This window comes from Nansenia antarctica (assembly GCF_963989245.1).
Source record: "Nansenia antarctica genome assembly, chromosome: 5".
In the NCBI taxonomy this organism is placed as follows: Eukaryota; Metazoa; Chordata; class Actinopteri; order Argentiniformes; family Microstomatidae; genus Nansenia; species Nansenia antarctica.
The window spans coordinates 25159498-25178116 of NC_137690.1; the positions used below are offsets into that span (position 1 = coordinate 25159498).

An 18619-nucleotide genomic window follows, 5' to 3' on the forward strand; every position below is an offset into this window, starting at 1 on the left:
TCAGTCTACGAATGCAGGAGTGTAACATAACGAATTGGGAATCATATTTTGTGAGTGAAGTCTTTTATTCAGCAACAATTTCATTATAAATTAAAGTTTTGACAGCATTTGGGGCACAAGGAGGCTCATCTCGCTACACATCATGGAGACCCATTTGCAGAAAGAGCAAGCTCAAATCCAGAGGGAAACCTGAAAAGATGATGAGATGGCTGACATGCATGGCTTGTTACATATCTATTATATATCTAAAACCGTTCAAAAAAAGTTTGGAAACGTTATTTCAGTCGATTCTTCCTCCCCTTTAATAATACCAATTGGTATTGTATTTTATAGCGTTGGAAAGCCTGATTAGTCACCTTTACAACGAGGTACAACTTGTAAGGATCATGCATTCGTGGAATGAGTAACACAGCTAAACGTGTGGGTAGCCGCCCACATTTTTTTGCCAAAATCCCCTGCAATATTCTTCTGTTGGTATTCACTCTCGTTTTGAGCTTCAAGTGCTGGCAGGTGTATGCCAGTCACAGGTGTGTGAATGGCACCTGAATGGCACCTAATTGACAGGAATGATATTCTGGAGCCAGTGGCGATCCCATATCTCCAGAATCTGGGACCTAACTCCATCCTCCAGGAGGACAACGCTCGCCCCCACAGAGCCAGGATCATCACAGAGCACCTCCAGAATTTGGGAGTGGAGAGGGTGGAATGGCCTGCCGTGAGTCCAGACCTCAACCCAATTGAACACTTGTGGGATCAGCTTGGGTGCTGTACGTGCCAGAGTGACCAACGCAACCATGTTGGCTGACTTGCGGCAAATCCTAGTTGAGAAATGGGATGCCGTCCCACAGTAGTGTGTGACCAGGCTGGTGACCTGCATGAGGAGGTGCCAAGCTGTTGTGACTGCGTATGGATCTTCCACACGCTACTGAGGTCCCTGACAGTGTAAAATTAATAAAGTGTAAAAATGGCCAACATGGGTTGTTTTTTCCTTATTACTGTGGGAGAGTGCAATCATCCAATCCACCAAGCAACTCAAAACAAGAGTGAATACCAACAGAAGAATATAGGGGATTTTGGCAAATATTCTTGGGCCGCTGTGTTGCTCATTCCACAAATGCATGATCCTTACAAGTTGTACCTCATTGTAAAGGTGACTAATCAGGCTTTCCAACGATATAAAATACAATACCAATTGGTATTATTAAAGGGGAGGAATAATCAACCAAAATAATGTTTCCGAACTTTTTTTGAGGGGTTTATATTGTTACATAGATATCTTGTTGTATACACAGAGCTGTGTGTGCGTGCGTGCGGAGGTGAGTCTGCCCCCTGTGTGTGTGTGCGTGCGTGTGTGCGTGCAAGCGAGCGTGCGTGCATGTCTTACATTTGTCATGTTGTCCCAAGGCAGCTGTCTCAGCCTATTATCAGTGACATGACACTTATATTTCCCGCCTTCCCTCGTCCCTCGTCTCTCAGCTTGATGGATTAATAATACACATCCTTTTCTTCCTCTCTGTCTTTGAACGCTAACTGTTGTTTTTTTTTCTTTCCGCCACCCTTTTTTCCCCTTTCATTTGTCCTCCCTCTTCACCTCTGCATCCATCATGTTGTTGTGTTTGCGCCCCCCAGACCGGAGCACCCAGCCCAAGCCTCCCTCCCCTCTCTCGCCCTCCTCCTCCTCCCTGTCCCCCTGCTCGGAGGCGCGGGTCACCCAGTTCATCCGGCAGTTTGTGGCGTCCTGCCTGCTGGTGTCTGACTCCAACACGGAGCTGTCCTACGTGCTGCCCTCTGAGGCCGTCAAGAAAGGCTGCTTTGAGAGGCTCTTTCAGGTACATATGGACGCGCGCACGCACGCTCGCACGCGCACACCCATGCACGCTCGCACGCGCACACCCATGCACGCACGCATGCACGCACACAGCAACACTGTGTCACACACACACACACACACACACACACACACACACCAACACTGTCTCACGCACACTCTCACACACACACACACACACACACACACACACACACACACACACACACACGTAAGGGGCCTAGATCGGGGATGAGGAATTTTGAAAACGTGTTTTTTTTCAGCTTCATAAATTACTGAGTTTCTCTCTTTTCTCAGTTCTGTCAGATGAAGTTCTGTCCATTTATGTGTGTCGCCCGTCATCCCCTGTCTTGCCTCCCAGGCCCTGGAGCAGAGCCTGGACAGCCTGGCTCTCACCAGCTTCGGCGTGATGGACACCACCCTGGAAGAGGTCTTCCTCAAGGTGTCCGAGGAGGACCAGTCTCTGGAGAACAGCGATGCCGGTGAGAATCATGTGACCCCGGTGTTTCTGGGCGGCTTAAACGGGATCAATAACAGGGATTTTTTGGGGGGCGGGAAGGGCTCATTATCAAGTCAGGACACACAACTTGAATCCATTTTTTCCGCTGGGGTTTGCACTTCTGCGGCTTCCGCGTTACGGTAAAGTGCTGATACGGATATTTCACAAGTTCTTGATCCTTTTTTTCTGTACTGTGGTCTTCTTTCTAAATGTTAATCACCTTCCCCCATCCCTCCCCCCCCCTCCCTGTAGATATGAAGGACTCCCCAGGCGGGAGCTCGGTGGGGAAGCCTGCTGCGGGGGGGCCTGTGGGGCTGCAGGGTGAGGGAGCTCCAGCAGGGGGCGTGGTGAGGCCCCAGGTGGAGCTGAGTAACCTGGTGATGTGCTCCAGGCTGAGCCAGAGCCAGGCCTCCCTGCGCTCCACCTCCTCCCTGGGCTCCGTCCGGGGGGACGAGGGGGGGCTCTACGCCGACTTCTACGGAGACTACTGCCCCCTCTTCGACAACGGCCAGGAGCCCGACGGCGGCAGCCTGAGGGGTAAGAGATGGGGAGGGCCCCCCGACACCAGCAGTCATCTGGTACTCTCACGGGTCACATCATCTATGCAAAATGAGTCAAACTTTGACGGCCATCTTGGACAAAATGGCGGCCGTCTTTGATTTTTCGAGTGGCCCGCCTTCCTAAATCGAAGAGTGACCTCCAAAGATGATTTGTACCAAATGTCACGCTTGTATCACTATTTGAACGATTCCCCCGAAAATATCGTGTGAGTGTGAAGAATAGAACATGAGACTAGGATGTGAGGGTGTGTTGGACTAACAGAAGACGAATCTAAAGACCTTCATTGTCTTTAACGAGGTTATTGATAACACACACTTGTCTTTTATACAGATAACCTTCTGTTTTCCAATAATGATAACATTACGTTAACTCAGCCAGGGGAGTGCAATGAAGTAAGTGTTACTACATTGTAGAAGGGGATGAGAGGCTCTTTTTTTCCCGCTCATGTGGGGGGTGGGGTTTGAACCTGGGTCTCCCATGTTGAATGAATTTCCCCCTGGGGACAATAAATCTAATCTAATCTAATCTAATCTAATCTAATCTAATCACAAGAGCGTGCGATTACAAAACACCTCCACTTACACTCACTCCCTCACGTCCCCTTCTCCTTCCCTCCGTAGGGGATGCAGAGAACCCCTCCTCCCCGGAGCCCGTGGTCCTGGAGGGACAGGGCAGCCTGAAGCTGGAGGCCTGGTGGCTCCGTCTGCGCCAGTTCCACGGCCTCATCGTCAAGAGGTACCACTGCGCCAAGAGGAACACCAAGGGCCTCTGCTCCCAGATCCTGCTGCCCGCCTTCTTCGTCTGCGTGGCCATGACCGTAGCCCTCTCCGTGCCTTCCATCGGTGAGGACCACCCCCACCACCACAGAGGACACCGGGGGTTTGGGGGTCAATTCCATTTCGGCTCAGACACTTCAGGAAGTATAGCTGAAATTCGAATGTTTCCTCATTCAAAAGGAAGAGAGGAGAATTGGAATTTTTAGTTTAATTCCTGAGTTGGCAGAACTTGAACCGCGGAATTGACCGCCGACCCCACTATCTTGGGTTGGCTGTTGGGCTGACTGTCGCCTGCTGTGTGTGTGATGTCTTGTTTTTGGGTTCTGTAGGAGACCTGCCACCCCTTATTCTGTCCCCGTCCCAGTACCACAACTACACCCAGCCGCGCGGCAACTTCATCCCCTACGCCAACGAGGACCGGCCCCAGTACAGGTCAGACATCAGCCAATGGATCAGTCGCTCACACCTCTCATGTCCTAGCCAACAAACACTGTATGCAATACTGTACACCCTAACGTTTGGGACAGTCACATCCAACACCATTTAAGACGGAGAGGGTTGCAATTGTACATGTAATGAATACATTTACATTTACATTTACATTTTTGGCACTGAGCAGAAGTGAATCGTCTATCCATCAGTCATAGCGGGAAAAAGTAATCTATGCTTGGGCCAGGGGCCATTGGCAGTCATAATGATAGAAGAAGGAAAAATTAACTTTGTTTTTCTCATCTCATTTCGGTTCCAGTCATTGTCCTTCCTGTGTTTATAAAAACAACAACAGCATTAGTCCGGTCACTATGCCAGCAATGCTATTACGCCTCTGCCTGTCATTTGCCAGTCTCTCTCTCTCACTCGTTCTCTCTCTCTTTCTCTCTCTCTCTCTTTCTCTCTCTCTCTCTCACTCTCTCTCTCACTCTCACTCTCTCTCTCTCTCTCTCTCTCTCTCTCTCTCTCTCTCTCTCTCTCTCTCTCTCTCTCTCTCTCTCTCTCTCTCTCTCTCTCTCTCTCCCTCTCTGCCCACTCAGGAGTAAACTGTCCCCAGATGCCAGTCCTCAGAAGATTGCCAACACACTGCGTCTGCCCTCGGGAGTGGGCGCCACCTGTGTCCTCAAAACGCCCTTCAACAGCACCCTGGACCAGCTGGCCCAGACCCTCAACCCCAGCGCCAACGACTCCAAAACCCTGGCGGCCCGCTACTTTGACTCCATGTGCCTGGACTCCTTCACTCAGGGCGTGCCTCTCTCCAACTTCGTGCCCCCACCCCCTTCTCCTGCCCCCTCGGACGACCCCGACCCTCGCTTCGAGGACGGACTGTGGAACTACACTGCCACCCCTCCTACCACCGTCCACGGTGAGTCTCTGCCAACCTCAAGGGGCACAACCATTGCAGAATGGGTATTATTAGTGTGTGTGGTATCATTATAGCATTATACCCCCCTGTACACCCTCTACTGTTAATAATAATGTTAATAAAATAAAAATGAAAGATTCTTCTTTTTGCATTACGACTGCCAATGGCCCCTGGCCCGAGCATAGATTACTTTTTCCTGCTATGATTGGTGGATAGATGATTCATCTGTCAAATGTATTTGTTGTAAGTCTCTTTGGATAAAGGATTATGTTATTATTGCATTATGACTTCTTTGATTTGAGGCTGTACACCCCCACACTGGACAGTTTTCTGTCTAGATGAGCAACATCACGACTGTGTGTGTGCGTGTGTGCGTGTGTGTGTGTGTGCGTGTGTGTGTGTGTGATCAGAAATGGTGACGTCTCCCCCCACCCTGCCCCTGTCCATCCGGGAGCCTGTGCGTTGCATCTGCTCCATGCAGGGGTCAGGCTTCTCCTGCCCCAGCGGAGTGGGGGGGCGGCCCCCCCTCATGAAGGTGGTCACAGGGGACATCCTGGTGGACATCACGGGACGCAACGTCTCTGAGTACCTCCTCTACACCTCCGACAGAGTGCGCCTGCACAGGTAACACATATAGACACACACACACACACACACACACACACACACACACACTATCTATATGTGACTGATCAATTTGAGAGAGACTAGAAGTCTGTCCCGTGTTCATGGGTATTCTCAGGTACTGCATTTTTTTTTTTAGCACTGCACTCTCAACAATACCATTATACATTATTGCTATTGCTACAACGTATTGTACTATTGATATTATATATCATATGTATACTATATGCTATATTATATGTTATACTACTATATATATTGCACTAATCAACTTTACAAATGCTGGATTTTGAACAAGACATAGACCCAGATCATCATTTCTTGGAAAATATCAACACCAACTGCTGCTATTATACAGAGCAACAATTTAATTCGTTTTTTACAGATGAACATGGTATATCTATAATTCACTTCAACAGTAGAAGCTTGTATGCAAATTTCCAGAATATAAAGGATTATTTAGGACAATTTAAAAAACCTTTCAACATCATAGCTGTTTCAGAAACATGGATCAATGCAGAGAGGGGTTCAGACTTTGTTTTACAGGGATATGATTTTCATTGTATTAGTAGAGGGAGTCAACAGGGTGGTGGGGTGGCTCTGTTCGTAGACGAAGGTTTCTCATATAAGGTTGTTGATAGCATGCCAGTAGTTGTTGAGGAAATTATGGAATGTATTACTATTGAGATAAATATGGAAAGAATGAAACATTTAATTGTTAGCTGTGTGTATAGAAAACTGAGAGCCAACATTGATACATTCATGGTCAATATGGAAAAGTTGTTTACCACTGCAGAACAAAAGGTTAATTATGTCTGTGGGGATTTTAACATTGACTTGCTGAATCCAAACAAACATAAGAAAACAGAGGAATTCATTGAAACAATGTATAGTATGAGGCTATTTCCAACAATCACAAAACCTAGCAGAATAACAGCCGACTGTGCCTCCCTAATTGATAACATCTTTACAAACTGGAAAGTAACACAACAAGTGGACTATTAATCAATGATATTAGCGATCACCTGCCTGTCTTTTCATTTTATGAATGTAATTATAGAAAGAAGAGGGAGTTAAAGGAAATAACATACAAGAGAATAAGAACTGAGGAATCCATATCTGCTTTTAGAAATTAGTTATTAAAATGGAATTGGAAGAGTATATATGAGGAATCAGATGTGGACAAAGCGTATGGGTTATTCCTAGAAACATTTAAAGTTCTATATGACAAAAACTGCCCACTAAAACAATGTAGCAATAAGAATAAATATTCTGAAAATCCGTGGATGTCCAAGGGCATTCAAAATGCATGCAAGAAAAAGAATACTCTATACAGGTTATTTATAAAGCATAAAACAAAGGAGGCAGGGGTTAAATATAAGAAATACAAAAACAAACTAATTTGTATTATGAGAATATGTGAGAAGGATTATTATACCAGATTATTAGATGAGAATAAAAATAATGTTAAAGGAATATGGAACATATTAAACAGCATCATCAGAAATCGAAAATACGATATAACATACCCTGAACATTTTACAGACAATGACAGGAAAATTAGCCTTATAAATGAGGTGGTGGATGGATTTAATAATTGTTTTGTTAATGTGGGGCCAAAACTAGCTAAAGAAATAAACGGCACTGGAAAGAGATTAGCTGAGGAAGACTGTGGAGAGAGAATCACTGACTCAATATCCTTGGGAACTATAGGAAAAAAAGAAATTACTGACATGGTAAACAAATGTATGAACAAAACTTCAACAGATGGAGACAACATTGATATGACCCTAGTAAAGAATATAATTGAGGGAATTGTGGATCCATTAACCCACATATTTAATCTGTCATTCAAAACGGGAACATTTCCCCCCAAAATTAAAATTGCAAAAGTTATTCCACTATTTAATTAAAGCTAGAGATAAACACCTCTTCACCAATTACAGACCGGTATCCTTATTATCACAGTTCTCAAAAATACTTGAGAAACTACAGTATATGATGAAAGACTGGCCAGTTTCATTGAAAAACATCAACTATTAATGGATAGTCAGTATGGTTTTAGAACAGCTAGATCTACTGCCATGGCATTAATGGAGCTAGTAGAGCAAATAACAACTTGTACAGAGAGAAAGAAATACGCATTGGGTATATTCATTGACCTTAAAAAAGCATTCGACACAATAGATCATGAGATTCTACTTAAAAAGATGGACAGATATGGTGTCAGAGGGGTCGCACTTGAATGGCTTAAAAGCTATATTAGTAATAGACAGCAATTTGTTCAAATAGGCCAGAACAAATCAAGGTGCTTAAATATTAGCTGTGGTGTCCCACAGAGGTCAGTGTTGGGACCCACATTGTTCATATTATACATTAATGATATCTGTAAAGTGTCTGAAATATTTAAATTGGTTGTCTTTGCAGATGACACACATATTTTATGTTATGGGGATGATCTGCAGCAGCTTTTAAAGGTGGCAAAGAAGGAATTGTACAAATTAAAATGCTGGTTTGATACAAACAAGCTATCATTACATCTGAATAAAACCAAATTCATGCTATTTGGAAATCGCAAAAATAAATCCAGAACTCCATCTGGAAATTGAAAATGTCAAAATCGATAGAGTATATGAAATCAAGTTTTTGGGTGTCTTAATAGACCATAAACTCTGCTGGAAACCACACATAAAATATCTGTGCTCAAAGATTGCGAGAAGCTTGGGAATTCTGGGTAAAATGAAATACATCTTAAATCAGAAATCACTATACACTCTGTATTGCACACTCATTGTACCCTACCTGTCATATTATTGTGTTGAAGTTTGGGGAAATACATATAAAACCAACCTACAAAAGATATGCACATTGCAAAAAAGAGCTATAAGGATTGTTCATCATGCTGGTTATAGAGATCATACCAATTATTTATTTTTCAAAAGTCAAACTCTGAAATTTAAAGATTTGGTTAAATTCAAAACTGCACAATTTATGTTTAAAGTAACACAAAATAAGGTCCCTGGCAACTTACAAAAAATGTTCATGAGCAGAAATGGGAGTTATAATCTAAGAGGGAAATTGAATCTAAAACAACCTATTGTCCGTACAACGCTCAAAAGCAAGTGCATCTCAGTTTGTGGGGTATCCATTTGGAATGGCCTTGATGTAACAATAAAAACAAGTAATACTATTAAAATGTTTAAAAGCAAATATAAACAGGAATTCTTTGATAAATATAAGTTAGAGGAGCTTGAAAATAACGTGAGCTAGTATTTTTGTAATTATTTAGTTATCTTTTGCTATAGTGGATAGGTATATTATTTTTGATATTGATAGATAATTTATTGCATAATAATATGATATTGTAAGGAAGGGGCAGGACCAGATAAGCTTTGCTTCTTTCTGTCCCTTCTCGAACAAAACCATTGTTGACTTACTTCCATGTCTAGGAAGATATCTTTTATTTTATTTTATATCTTATTTTATTTGTATTTGTATTTGTATTTTATTTTTTTATGTAGTTTTGTAATTTTTTGGTTATTACAAATGTGTGTGTTTTTATGGTTGAAATGTTCGAGATAAATAAAGATCAAATCAAATAAAATCAAACTATTTCTCTTCTCCATGTCTACCCTCTTTTCTCTCCCAAAGATATGGAGGACTAACAGTAGGGAACATACTGAAATCCGTCCCAGCATCCTTTGGGAGAAAGACTCCATCCATGGTTCGCAAAATAGCCGTACGCAGATCAGCTCAGGTGAGTTAGTAACACATTGTCCTTACCGCGAATGGACAACATATGACACTGAAATATTGAAATATCAAAATATATTTAAATCTAAGCTAAAAACCTTCATGTTTTGCAGCAGTTATGATTAAACACAAACACTTCTATCAATGTATTTGATCCATAAACGATTGTCGTACTGAATGTTTATCTATTTACTTCTTATATTTGCTTTGATCTGTTTACTTCTTACATTTGCTTTTAATCATTGTAATTTTTATTTTCTTACTATGCACCTCTTGCTGTATTTTCATAATGTATGTAAAGCATTTTGAATTTCCCCTGTTGTATGAAATGTGCTATAATAAACTTGGCTTGCCTTGTGTGTGCTTGCTCTGTCTGTGTGAGTAACAGCATGTTTCTTGTCACTACTGCAGGTGCTGTACAACAACAAAGGGTACCACAGCATGCCAACCTATCTGAACGTCCTCAACAACGCCATCCTCCGCGCCAACCTTCCCTCGGGCAAGGGCAACCCTGCTGCCTACGGTAACAGATACTGTCAACACACATTATCCTATCCCAGCGGAGGCTGGTGGAGGCAGAAATAAGAGGACACGTGTTTGATATCAATCCTCACTCCATTCCATGCATTACAATGAGCCTGTCCTCCGATGTCTACCTCCACCAGCCTCCCCTGTGTATACTGTATACTCTGAGGGATGTGGACATACTGTATACTCATGAGGGATGTTCACTTGTGATTTCATTCACATAAAATAAGATGTTCCTTCGATTATGGTGACACTGTGAATATATTACCGCCCCCATCTAACCCCTCTGTCTCGTGTGATTGGCTACGCAGGAATCACGTTGACCAACCACCCCATGAATAGAACCAGTGCCAGCCTTTCTCTGGACTACTTGTAAGTGTCTCGTGTTTTGTGTTTGTGTACCAAACCACGGGTTTCTGAACAGCAACTTTTTCCTCCTGAGCCTCACTGCTCTCTGCTTGTCTTTGTACCCCCTCCTCCCCCTCAGGCTTCAGGGCACTGACGTGGTGATAGCCATCTTCATCATCGTGGCCATGTCCTTCGTACCGGCCAGCTTTGTTGTCTTCCTGGTGGCAGAGAAGTCCACCAAGGCCAAGCACCTGCAGTTTGTCAGTGGCTGTGACCCTGTCATCTACTGGCTGGCCAACTATATCTGGGACATGGTGAGAGGGACCAGAGAGAGGGCTGGATGTGTTCTGCGTCTGTCTGTCTGTCTGTGTCTGTCTGTTTGTCTCTGTCTCTCTCTGTCAGTCAGTCTGTCTGTCTGTCTCTGTCTCTCTCTGTCAGTCTGTCTCTGTCTCTCTCTGTCAGTCAGTCTGTCTGTCTGTCTCTCTCTGTCAGTCAGTCTGTCTGTCCGTCCCTCTCTCTCTTTCTCTGTCTTTGTCTGTCTGTCTGTCTGTCTCTGTCTCTCTCTGTCAGTCAGTCTGTCTGTCTGTCTGCCTGTCTCTGTTTCTCTCTGTCAGTCAGTCAGTCTGTCTGTCTCTGTCAGTCTGTCTGTCTGTCTGTCTGTCTGTCCGTCCCTCTCTCTCTTTCTCTGTCTGTCTGTCTGTCTGTCTCTCTCTCTCTCTCTCTCTCTAACTGTTTCTCTGGCTGTGTGTGTGTGTGTTTACCTGGCCGTGACTGTCCTCTCTCTCTCTCTCTCTCTCTCTCTCTCTCTCTCTCTCTCTCTCTCTCTCTCTCTCTCTCTCTCTCTCTCTCTAACTGTTTCTCTGGCTGTGTGTGTGTGTTTACCTGGCCGTGACTGTCCTCTCTCTCTTTCCCTCCTAGCTGAACTACCTGGTGCCGGCCACGTGCTGCGTCCTTATCCTGTTTGTGTTCGACCTTCCTGCCTACACGTCCCCGACCAACTTCCCTGCGGTCCTCTCTCTCTTCCTGCTCTATGGGTGAGTGTGTACACTGCGCTGTTTACCGTACGGCCGGTGGAGGTAGACATCAGAGGGCGGATTCGGTATGCATAAGAGACGCGAGACGAAGGACGAAGAGTGAGTCACGGCGTGACCAAAAAGACATCGCAGGGGTGATTTTTTCCCTCTTCTACTCCAGAATGTTGCGCATCAGAGGAGGCCGGCGGAGGTGGAAATCAGAGGACATGGGGGGGGGCTCGTTGTAATTCACACGACGGAATGAGGAACGGTATCAAACACACGGAACAGAAAGAGGAACGATGTCGATCAAAAAACCCACATTCCTTATTCCGTTCCGTGTATTACAACGAGCCCGTCCTCTACCTCCACCTGCCTCCCCCCCACCCCCCACCCCCCTGCGTAAGACATCATCATCAGCACTTCTCTCCTCCTAGAGGCCCACTCATCCTTCCTCTGCTTGTTAAGTTCCTGGAGAGGTAAGACAGGCAGATCATGGGATTAAGGAGCGTATCCGTACTGCAGGATAGGATGCCCTCCCATGGCGCTCCCACTCCCGTGTCTTTATTTCTATGCTAATGAAAGACGAATAAGCTGGAAAAATAGCTTTTTCGGATTTCGGTCGGGCCCCCGGAAAGGAATGAAAAAGCGCTGTGCCCTTGATTATATTTAGGAACATCAATACATAATTCATAACTCTCTCGCAGGAAATCGAGAAATGGTAATGAATGTTTAATGAATTTAGCCTATCATGGTCCTGATCTAATAAAACTGTGATTACGGTTTAGCTCATCCTGTCTTTCTCTCTCTCTGTGTCTCTCTCTCTCTCTCTCTCTCTCTCTCTCTCTCTCTCTCTCTCTCTCCTCTCCCTCTCCCGTCAGGTGGTCTATCACACCTATCATGTACCCTGCCTCCTTCTGGTTCGAGGTGCCCAGCACTGCCTACGTGTTCCTCATTGTCATCAACCTCTTCATAGGCATCACGGCCACGGTGGCCACCTTCCTGTTACAGCTCTTTGAGCATGACAAGGTGAGCGTGTCTGTCTTACTGCACCGCTAATACGCTAGAGGCTAGATGAGTTATTATTTATTTACTTTATTTCTTTAACGGTTATTTAACCGGGAGATTCCCTGGAGATTAAAATCTCGTATTTTTCGAGGGAGACCTGGCCAATATAGCGCACCTGTACAAAGTACAAGGTTACAAAGTGGGAGAATGAAGCAGGATAAAACCAGACCAGGGACAACAGGTTATGACGCATACAGTACTAACGGGATTCGGTCTCTCTCCCAGGATCTGAAGCTGGTGAACAGCTACCTGAAGTCCTGTTTCCTCATCTTCCCCAACTACAACCTGGGTCATGGGCTGATGGAAATGGCCTATAATGAGTACATCAATGAGTACTATGCAAAGATAGGTATGTTTTGATTTAAAAATATATATATATACTGTATCTATTTCGAGTACAGTTTGAATGGCTTCCCCTATTATATTTAATGGACTCAACCTTTTCCATGGCTCTCTCAGGTCAGTTTGACAAGATGAAGTCTCCATTTGAGTGGGACATTGTGACCAGAGGACTGGTCGCCATGACAATCGAGGGCTTCGTAGGCTTCCTCATAACCATCCTGTGCCAGTACAACTTCCTCAGGAGACCTCAGTGAGTGTGTGTGTGTGTGTGTGTGTGTGTGTGTGTGTGTGTGTGTGTGTGTGTGTGTGTGTGTGTGTGTGTGTGTGTGGGTGCGTGCATGAGTGTGTGAATGCGTGTGTGAATGCGTGTGTGTGTGTGTGTGTGTGACACCAATAAAATCTCTGCAGTGCTCTAGTTCTCTGCAGCCCCTGAGTCTGTTTGTGTGTGTATGGGTGTGTGTATGTGTCTGTGTCTGTGTCTGTGTCTGTGTGTGTGTGCGTCTGTGTGTGTGTGTGTGTGTGTGTGTGTGCAGGAGAGTGCCGGTGAGCAGCCAGCCCATTGAGGATGACGACGTAGATGTGGCCTGTGAGAGAAGGAGAGTCCTGAGAGGAGACGCTGACAACGACATGCTGAAGATCGACAACCTCACCAAGGTCAGACAGACCGACAGACAGACAGACAGACAGACAGACTGACAGACACATCCCTCTGTGCTTTATTTAGCCCTATAGGACCAAAAATAGACCAGCGGCGGTTTTCATCAATATACACCACTAGGCAGTCGAGGGAGTCAATCGATTTTTCACTAGATGCTGAGGTCTGCACTCCTTATCTTTCGGTCTAAGGTTTACAAATCCAGGAAGATGGGGCGGATCCTGGCGGTGGACCGGCTGTGTTTGGGCGTGCGCCCCGGGGAGTGCTTTGGCCTCCTGGGGGTGAACGGAGCAGGGAAGACCACCACCTTCAAGACGCTGACCGGAGACGAGAGCACCACAGGGGGAGAAGCTTTCATAGGGGGACACAGGTACCCACACACAGACCCACGTGGATCACTTAGCACAATGCTAATGCTAATACAGATCTCAATGACCTATGCCTGGGGGGGGGGTGAGGAGTGATTTGAGAGGGTACTGTCTGGAGTTGACCGTGGTACAGTTAGACAGTGAGGCTCTCTCTCCCTCTGGTGGTTGGGTAGTATCCTGAGGGAGCTGTTGCGTGTGCAGCAGAGCATCGGCTACTGCCCCCAGTTTGACGCGCTGTTCGAGGACCTGACCGCCAGGGAGCACCTGGAGCTGTACACCCGCCTCAGGGGCATCCCCTGGAAGGACGAGGAGAGGGTACGTCTGTCACACACACACACACACACACACACACACACACACATACACACACACACAGACATACACACACACACACACACACACATACAGACATACATATACACATACACACACACACACACACACACACAGACACACACACATGCACACACACAGACACACGCACACACACACATTCATACACACACACACACACACACACACACACATAGACATACACACACACACGCACACACACTCCGGATAGAGAATATGGAGACCAGCAGTTTCGAATAAACCTTATCATTGCACTTATGGACGAATATATTTAAATTTTTGCCATTTAGCAGACACCTTTATCCATATCTTACAACAAATACATTAAGTGAATCACGTATCCATCGGTCATTGTAAAAAAAATAAAAAATGTTATTCTAAGTTCTTTCCAGTAGAGAAGCTGTGTGGATGTCTCCCCCCTCTGACTGGGTCTTGTCTTCATCAGGTGGTCCAGTGGGCCTTAGAGAAACTGGAGCTGTCTAAGTACGCCGACAAGCCTGCTGGCACCTACAGCGGGGGAAACAAACGCAAGCTGTCTACTGCCATCGCCCTGATTGGATACCCCTCTCTCATCTTCCTGGTGAGACCCTAACCCTAACCCTGATTGGATACCCCTCTCTCCTCTTCCTGGTGAGACCCTAATGCTGGTGGAGGTCTAAATCAGAGGACGGCCTCATTGTCATGCATGAGGGCCCACGTGTTTGATACCATCCCTCATTCCTGCATGACCATGAGGCTGACCCTGCCCTCCGATTTCTGCCTCCACCAGCCTCCCCTGCTGTTACTGTATATAGATATGATATTACACCCAAATGTTCTCCTCTGGATGAGACAAGACAGGAAGCAGGAAGTGACACTCATCTTCGGTTCTTTCCTTCGGTTCCGGTTGGTTCTCCAGGACGAGCCCACCACGGGTATGGACCCCAAGGGCCGCCGGTTCCTCTGGAACCTCATCCTCGACATCATCAAGACGGGACGCTCCGTGGTGCTGACGTCACACAGGTGAGACACACCCAGCCGCTCCCTTCATCAGACATGTGACACGCGCAGAGAGGGGAGGCCGGCGGAGGTAGGAATCGGAGGATGGCTCATTGTAAATACGTGGAATGGGGGGGGGGAAAGGAATGGAGTTCAACCATGTGTTTGATACCGTGCCAAAGCGCCATTCCTCCAATTTCTATCTCCACTGGCCCCTCACTGGCACTGTACTGCATGCTAATGTGTTAGCCTGTGTTTTATACAGTATCTGTACTGATAGTGTGAGTGGTTTCTGTCCTCTGTCCTCTGCAGCATGGAGGAGTGTGAGGCTCTGTGCACCAGACTGGGCATCATGGTCAATGGGAGGTTCAAGTGCCTGGGCAGCATCCAGCACCTCAAGAACAGGTCAGGAGTGCACACTCGGCGTCTGGGCCCGTCTCACACTGTAGCCTACTGTCGCTAAGCTAATGCTACCCCCAAGGCGCCATCTGGCATGCTAACCGTTCTGCATTCTCCCCCATGACTCACCCCTCTCTCTTTCCCTCTGTCTCTTTCTCTCCTTCCACTATCCTTCAACGTCAACCCTGTTTTCACATGGTTACACACACACAGCCTGTCCTAATGTTTATCCGCCTGCAACACTGGGTGTGTGTGTGTGTGTGCGTGTGCGTGTCCGTGTGCGTGTGCGTGTGCGTGTGCGTGTGTGGTTCCTCAGGTTTGGCGATGGGTACATGATCACAGTGCGCACCAAGACTAGTTCCAGTGTGAAGGAGGTGGTGAGGTTCTTCAACAGGAACTTCCCTGAGGCTGTCCTCAAGGTACCCTGTCCACGTGCTTAGAGGACAGGAATGTCTGGTCTACTGTACATAGAAACCAGGGGAGGCTGGAGGAGGCAGAAATCGGAGCACAGGCTCATTGTAATGCTTGGAATGGAATGGAACACGTGTTTGATACCATTCCTTATTCCATTCCATGCATTACCATGAGCCCGTCCTCCGATTTCTCGCTGAAATATAGGTGACATTCTTCTAATATATATATATATAGAACTGTTTCACTTTACTAAAGTAGCCAGCTCCCGTAGATGTCAGGGGCTGCATTTCCCCTGAGCTGTCAATCACACGTGTATTGTTTCCCTACATAGTTTAAAACTGAAAACACCACTGACTTTTAGAATGGACTACTGTGTTTAGTGTCTGTCATCCTGGTCACTGTCATCCTGGTCACTGTTCTCTGAACGACGCTGGCCATCTTCCCCAGGAGCGGCACCACACCAAGGTCCAGTTCCAGCTGAAGTCGGAGAGGATCTCCCTGGCCCAGGTGTTCAGTAAGATGGAGCAGGTGGTGGAGGTGCTGGGCATAGAGGACTACTCTGTCAGCCAGACCACGCTGGACAATGTAATAGCATACGCTTAGATCTGATTTATTGACACATTGTGATCTACAAGATTAGGTTTACAGCCAAAGGAAAATGGAACACGGTTGTAAATCATTTTATTCACAGCATACTGATTTGTGTTGTACCAGCCAGAATCGAGACATTTAAATCATTTTATTGTCAGGTACACACCGTACTGTGTAACCTTTTGTCGGTATTATCGGATATCTAACACCTCTCCTTTCGATTTCCCCCCACACGTCCCCCAGGTTTTTGTCAACTTTGCCAAGAAGCAAAGTGACAACTTGGAGCAGCAGGAGAGTTCTCCCTCTGGTGGCGGTCAGTCGCTTCTGCAGCGCATCATGAGCCTGCTGAGGCCCAGGCCGGCCAACACGGAGCTGAACGCCCTGGTCAGCGAGGAGCCGGAGGAGCTGGAGAGCGACGACGACGAGGGCCTCATCAGCTTTGAGGAGGAGAGGGTGAGAGGGGAGGACAAGAGGAGAGGGGGAGAGGGGAGGGGGAGAGGAGAGGGGGAGGGGAGGAAGATAAAGGAGGAAGAGAGGGGAGGACAAGAGGAGGGAGGAGAGGATAGAATGCCAAAACACTGTTGTAGGAGTAGGCTATAACCGATATTATGGCTATTATATTATTAGCGAAGGATTAGGCAATAAAACAGGGCATTAGGTCAGGGACGGAGGAAGTATATTTCGCGAGGGGGGGCTAACTAAAATGTTTTGAGGGGGATGAAGGGCCCCTCCTTCCTGCCCAGAGGAAATTCTCCATATCACCTGCTGGACAAGCAATTCTGGTGACTTTTGATGGGAGAATTAGTGTGAGTGAAGAGATCGGGTGACATGATCGGGTCTCAGGCAAATGACACAAGGCCTACAGCTGATTGACCCAATAAATATCTGCAACACTCTCATGATCAGAGCTGTTTATGAGTTGGGATTGATATACTGACAAATAGTATATCAGTATATCGATCCCAACTCATCCAATCCTGCGCTACCATCTAGCAGGAGCCTGTGACAACACACACCACCACACAAACTGGCTGCATATAGTGAGAGAGAGCAACGTAATGCGAGATGGAGAGGGAGTAAAGTCACCTGACAGGAGAATAACATAGTGGTTAAGGGCGAGTGAAAAGCGCAGAATCCAACAGCAGTCACACGATGTAACCAGTATCCTAGATGACACACATAGACTTCCCCATACTGTCACACACACCATCACAAGAACACGAGATCTGTATAAATCCACCCTAAAAAAGAAAAAAAGACACCCGCTAGACAGCCCACTTCCTATGTGTTTGCATTTGGTCCAAGCAATGTCCTTAGACCTATATAGACCTATTATGGCCATATAAGGTACATAGGTACAATACATTATACTGCATTTTAAACTACTACTACCTTCTATAATGTCATGTTGGTGTGTCTCCATGCCAGGTGCAGCTCTCCTTCAACACGGACACTCTCTGTTGAACTGTGGATGCTCAGGGATGATGTGGCTGGACAGACTAGGACAGAGAGAGAGGGAGAGAAGGAGAACATTACCCAGTCCGACCTCACGACGGCGGTCAGGAGGAGAATGTATTTGCTGCGGAGAGGGGACCCTCTCTCTCTACCTGTGGGAAATGTACTGTAAAGAGAAGTGTTATTTTAGCCTCAAGCACCTTATTGTGGGAGATGACTGAGGCTTGTGACTCAGAGCGAAGAGAGTGGAGAGAGCTTCAGTGGGACAGAGAAGAGGAGGACAAGTCAGGTGACCCCCTCACACACTTGTCACAGAGCCAGCCATGGTCCATCCACGGCTGAGGTGACAAAATGGCGGGGGTTTGTAATCATGGGCTAATCAACGGACTGCTACAGTGAGAATGCTTGCATTTTAATGAAGATGTGTTTTTCGGAATGTCTCGGTATTTATGTTGGAGAATGTATTGATAGAAGGGAACCGATGTGGTTTCAAAGAATGGACTGAAAGGCTCGATTTGATATGAATGTTGTTGCTGGTAAAGTTGGCTCCATTATGTCATCAATATAACATATCATCCCCTCTGATATGGTTTAACCTTTTCAGACGTTTGATACGGTGAGTATCAGAATCGGTCAAACGCTGTCCCTGCCAAAGTACTAGTGTTCCCTCCGAACCAGAGACGCCCCCCCCTTTCCAAAACTCGACCTGCC

At 46.2% G+C, this 18619-nt stretch overlaps 1 protein-coding gene across 1 annotated transcript in view; it reads left to right on the forward strand.

The window, feature by feature from the left end:
• The window catches only part of abca2 (ATP-binding cassette, sub-family A (ABC1), member 2), a gene marked incomplete at its 5' end in the record, with an annotated part of 58585 nt that extends 40612 nt beyond the window's left edge, over positions 1-17973 (forward strand). Inside the window, 25 exons of the mRNA XM_080530983.1 lie at positions 1630-1829; positions 2190-2310; positions 2580-2864; positions 3518-3730; positions 3994-4096; positions 4693-5018; positions 5429-5642; positions 9294-9399; positions 9807-9918; positions 10235-10295; positions 10411-10585; positions 11190-11305; positions 12166-12313; positions 12578-12701; positions 12812-12944; positions 13228-13348; positions 13541-13719; positions 13891-14032; positions 14517-14651; positions 14970-15073; positions 15362-15454; positions 15765-15867; positions 16310-16447; positions 16697-16906; positions 17882-17973. Coding sequence (XP_080387109.1) covers positions 1630-1829; positions 2190-2310; positions 2580-2864; positions 3518-3730; positions 3994-4096; positions 4693-5018; positions 5429-5642; positions 9294-9399; positions 9807-9918; positions 10235-10295; positions 10411-10585; positions 11190-11305; positions 12166-12313; positions 12578-12701; positions 12812-12944; positions 13228-13348; positions 13541-13719; positions 13891-14032; positions 14517-14651; positions 14970-15073; positions 15362-15454; positions 15765-15867; positions 16310-16447; positions 16697-16906; positions 17882-17917 — 3698 coding nt within the window. The 3' untranslated portion in view covers positions 17918-17973. The remainder of the gene's footprint in view (positions 1-1629; positions 1830-2189; positions 2311-2579; positions 2865-3517; positions 3731-3993; positions 4097-4692; positions 5019-5428; positions 5643-9293; positions 9400-9806; positions 9919-10234; positions 10296-10410; positions 10586-11189; positions 11306-12165; positions 12314-12577; positions 12702-12811; positions 12945-13227; positions 13349-13540; positions 13720-13890; positions 14033-14516; positions 14652-14969; positions 15074-15361; positions 15455-15764; positions 15868-16309; positions 16448-16696; positions 16907-17881) is intronic.
• Between the last annotated feature and the right edge of the window lie 646 nt (positions 17974-18619).